The sequence below is a fragment of the Anneissia japonica genome, unplaced genomic scaffold (genome assembly GCF_011630105.1).
Source record: "Anneissia japonica isolate Jap-2015-1 unplaced genomic scaffold, ASM1163010v1 scaffold3032_len512176_cov184, whole genome shotgun sequence".
Taxonomy (NCBI): domain Eukaryota; kingdom Metazoa; phylum Echinodermata; class Crinoidea; order Comatulida; family Comatulidae; genus Anneissia; species Anneissia japonica.
Genome location: NW_022688691.1, coordinates 105,604 through 110,246, shown reverse-complemented (window position 1 = coordinate 110,246; position 4,643 = coordinate 105,604). Strand labels below are relative to the sequence as shown.

Here is a 4,643-nt window from a genome sequence, read left to right as displayed (position 1 = left end):
TTGGTTAGACAGATTCACAAACCAAGAAATATTAAGAATAGTAGGCGAAGATAAGAAAGATATGGAAAAGGAAATTTAAATTAGCAAGACACATAGAGGCTCAAGTGGTAAGATGTGCACAAACATCAATGAAGGATATATTGAGGGGAAAATAAGTATTGTATAGAGAAGCAGAGAGGAAAACGTGGTTCGGCAACATAAAAGATTGGATGGCTGTAAATAGCGAATGGAGGACAAAGATGGATACAATATGGTCGTCGTTGTACAGCTGCTGAATAGGACACTTGTAAGTAGTAGCCAATGCTGCAATATTTCTATCATTCTATCATCTGTGCATAAGGATGTGGCATTTGCATAAGCCACGCGTCACTAAATAAAAAAAGGAAAATAATTTTTAAAACACGGCTGCTGGCATTCTCCTATAACATAGTATGTATACAGGACAGGCTGCTGACAGTGTATTGTATTGCTATAAATGCCAGTAACTCGTTTCTGCATCAATTGTCTTCTGATTAATAGCATGTAATATCTGCTGCGGGAAAGATGGATATAACAGAAGCCAATTTGATGCTATATAAATGTTTGAATTTGTAAAACCAGGCGTAGTAGATCTGCCGATTCCGACACTTCATAACCTAAGTGGCGCATCGTACCGCCATTTCAACAAACCAAATTATTTTTCACAGACAGGAAACATCGTAAGTAAAATTCCGTTTTATATTCTACCTTTAACTGTTGGAGTTTAAGAAAAGGATGAAGTTCAAAACTTGGATTTTATTTTATTTTTATTTACAGTACATTAAAATACCATAGAATATCTTGTCTTTTTTACGAAGAAAACTTAATACTTATCAAATGATTTTCCAACTGTTGAAAGTAAACCTATGTTTAATTTTATTTTAATTATTATTATTTTTTACCCATCGGAGCAATTCGATTGGCAATTAACATTAACAATTAATTAAACTTATTCTTTATTGCAATAGCCAATAAAAAGCATAAAGAGGCAACAAATATGTCAATTAAATTTTATTTCAGCGAGACTACAACTTTCAAATAATCAAATAGAAAAAGAATAGTTTACAAGTTGATATTTAACAAAAAGAAACATATTTTAAGATTTTTTAAACGTGTTATTGCACTGAAAAAAATATATCTCCGAATTTGAAAATCAAACCCATGGCCTCCTGGTATAATCCATTATACTAAGCCATTTGTTGTACTGTGATAGTTGACAGGTTTAAATTTTATCTCCAGTAGCAGCGGTTACGTTCAGTAAAATATTGTTTTTTTCACAATCCGGCGTGTTATCGCAAAGAATATTCAGTACGTCTCCAGACACCTAAAAGTTAAAAGGGAAAATCCTAGATGATTCTGCCGTGGTGGCGCGAAGTTTTAATCAAGGACAAGAAAATGGTTTGGAAGGGTGTTCATTTCCTATATTTGAGGTCTGAGTGCGAGCTCCCTTGAAGTTCCGTAGTTTTAGTAATTTTTGAGCTTTAATTGTAATTCTAATTAATATACATTATGACAATTATAATATTTATAATATTTTTTTTTGAATTTGTATACTTTGTGATATTATATTTTTGATGTTTATTTTATTTTCGCCTGTAAGTGTGTACAAACAAAGCGTTCCTGTTGGACGATTGTTTTATAAATTTTATTTTCAATAGAAACGAAACTTTGGTAGGCGATCGCCCCTTTCACAACTCCCTGGCCATCGCTAACAAGTACTTGCAATATTTTTCAAGTTGTTTCATATTGAGCATTTTTGTTGAAAAATCAAATAATTTGTCATATTAAGCTTTACTATGGCTACTAAGAAATGTATTGTTATACTGTAGTCATATTAAAGTTTACATTGTACATTTATTAAATTTTTATTTTGACTACATCATAGTTTTGTAAATTATGTTCAGATAACAAATATAATATGTTAGTAGTCACGTTTAAATTTAAATCGTACTTTCGTTCCTAGACGCTCGCTAGAACATTGATATTAAAGGCCGTCATAAATACAATTTTAATACTTAGTGCGCAAATACTATTAGGCCTACAAAAAAGAAATGTAACTAAAGTAGACATCATTATTTCAGAACATAACAAAAAAAATAAACTTATCATTAAAATGGAAATTATAATTATATTGAAATTTGTAGTCGTTAACCAAACAAATGTTACTTTCATGTGGTTGACTTATTTACGTTACAAAACATAAATTTGACCCCCACGAAAGAGAGAAAAAAAAAACAGGAATTTCTATTCTGACTCATTGATGTTTGTAGGTTTAAAACAAAAGGGATCAGGTATTGGCCATTGTTTATTGCTGCTCATTATTTCTGATAGGTCACCAAAATGAAGGAATTAGTAGTAGTGACCGTTGTTCTATTTACCACAGTAATATATGGAGAAGTAGCGCGTTTTCCTCGTCTTGGTATGTATATATTTTTATTTTATTAAATTTGATATTTATAATTAGACGATCACTTGTGTGATCTATTTGTTGCTAATTGTAAACTTTATATTGAAGAATCTTGCAAGACGGCCTTAAATGGCTAAACTATATAGCCTAGAAAATTAGTCCCAGATTTTTTCATTTGATTTTTTTTTTCTACTTTTTAAATAAAAACAAATAATTTGAAGCTATAATGGTACTCTCAAGTCTCCAATAGACCACCGATAAATAAACTGTAGTATTCACTAATAAATAACCAATGTCTACGCCAATAGGTTGCTGTGTATTGCCTAATTAATATAAAATGACAATTAGTATTTAAATTGTCTGCCTTATTAAATTACATAAAAAAAAGTCAAGCTATCAATTGGACGTTAGAATGAGAGCTAATGTTTTTCGCAAGACGAGAGCGTAAGTGGGCGTGGGCGGGCGTCAATCAAAATAATCTGTGGAAACTGACAATTTAGGGGTTTTAAATATCTATTTAATCGATTCTAAAGTCTACTAATAATGTCAATAATACATGTATGTTTATTTCTCCCCGACGATGTGTCTTTTTCTCAACAGGAAGAGGGGGAACCCACTGGCGCCACATCTGCGTGAAACACTACGCATTTAACAATGGTGCATCTAACTTGATCATCTTCATCAACTTCTTGTTACCTCAGTTATTTATCACAGTGTCAATGATGAATATGGCAATATTAGAGTTATAGTTTAGAAATGGAAAAGTTGAAAATCTGCTAATTTTTCTTTTTCAAAAATACAGCCGAATATTTTCTTTACAGGACCATGTAAAGACATTACGGGCAAGGAATATCCGTTGAATGTGGAATTCGACAACGTTCATGATACATATTGCGAGAGTTGTACTTGTTTTGAATTCAATAATGTCTGCGTATCAAACACGTGAGTTTTTATTAAAAGAAATTGTTTAAAACTCATTTGATAGCCAAATTACCATTGTTATTATTAGATATTAATTATTATCATTATCATTATCACATATTATTATTATTATTTTATTATCACTATTATTATTATTATTATTATTATTATTATTATTATTATTATTATTATTATTATTATTATTATTGTTGTTGTTGTTGTTGCTGCTGCTGCTGTTGTTATTGTATTCTATTTCACTATCATCGTCGCTTTCGTCGTATCATTCCCCTTATCTTTATAAATATCATTATAAATATCATTTTGTACAGAATAATCATTTCCCTCTTAATCATTTGACTGTTGAATTCAAGCACCCAATAGGACCACCGTAAGGCAGCAGTGTCTTGCATATCTGTTTTCGTAATCATATTACACTCGGATTTTTTTTTTATTACAGAAAAATTCCTTTGAATATACACGAAAGTTGTGAAGCAATATTTCGAAAAGAGACGTGCGACTACCGTGTGGTCACTCGGGATGACCCAGACACGGACTGTCCTTTCGAATACCAGTTTGCCGGCGTCGTAAATTAGTAAAATAATGTATTTCTATTAGATATCTATATGACGTAATTATATCATATATTTATATAAGTATACTATACACGTATTTGTATATAAAAATCGCTGCTTATATTGTACAATTGAGACTGAGATGACAGTTTCAATTGAATTTTATGCTCGGATGGAGGGAAATGTAACGATAATTTAGTGCATAATGAGGTGAACATTTGGAAAGGTTCATGAGGAAGATTAATTAAATTCTAAACAATTTCAATTAATTGAGCTTCATATATGCATTAGAATGTAAGAATCAAAAATATTTTATTTTAAAAATATATTATTTCGATTCAAGTATTTAAATCGAATGCAGCCTTAGATAACGTATAGCACTCTTATAAAAGAGGACTCAAAAGCAGGGAATTTTACTTATATTAATGTTTATTTTATTTTTAATTTTAAAGAGTTCATTAATATATTCACATTCATCTATACTAAAAAATAGTCAGCAATCTACGTCCTATTGTTTATCTTCCAACAATATACATTTAATAAAACACTGTTGATAATGTATCTTTCTCAATGTGTCTGATTCGACAACGTAATGTACCTACTGCCAAAGTTGTAATTGTTTTGAACGCAAAAATCGAATACGCAAGTTTTCATTAAAATCAATTGTTCACATTAAGCAAAAAAAAAAAAAAAAAAAAAAAATCATAAATTGTTTGTTTGTCCTT

General features: G+C 30.3%; 1 protein-coding gene across 1 annotated transcript; it reads left to right on the top strand.

Moving 5' to 3' along the window:
* Positions 1 to 449: 449 nt before the first annotated feature.
* On the top strand, positions 450 to 4,535 carry LOC117122809 (beta-microseminoprotein-like). Its single transcript, XM_033268567.1, has 4 exons — positions 450 to 698; positions 2,350 to 2,437; positions 3,247 to 3,367; positions 3,804 to 4,535. Exons 1-4 carry the CDS (start codon positions 579 to 581, stop codon positions 3,937 to 3,939), a joined length of 465 nt encoding a protein of 154 aa, XP_033124458.1. The 5' UTR covers positions 450 to 578; the 3' UTR covers positions 3,940 to 4,535.
* Positions 4,536 to 4,643: the final 108 nt, after the last annotated feature.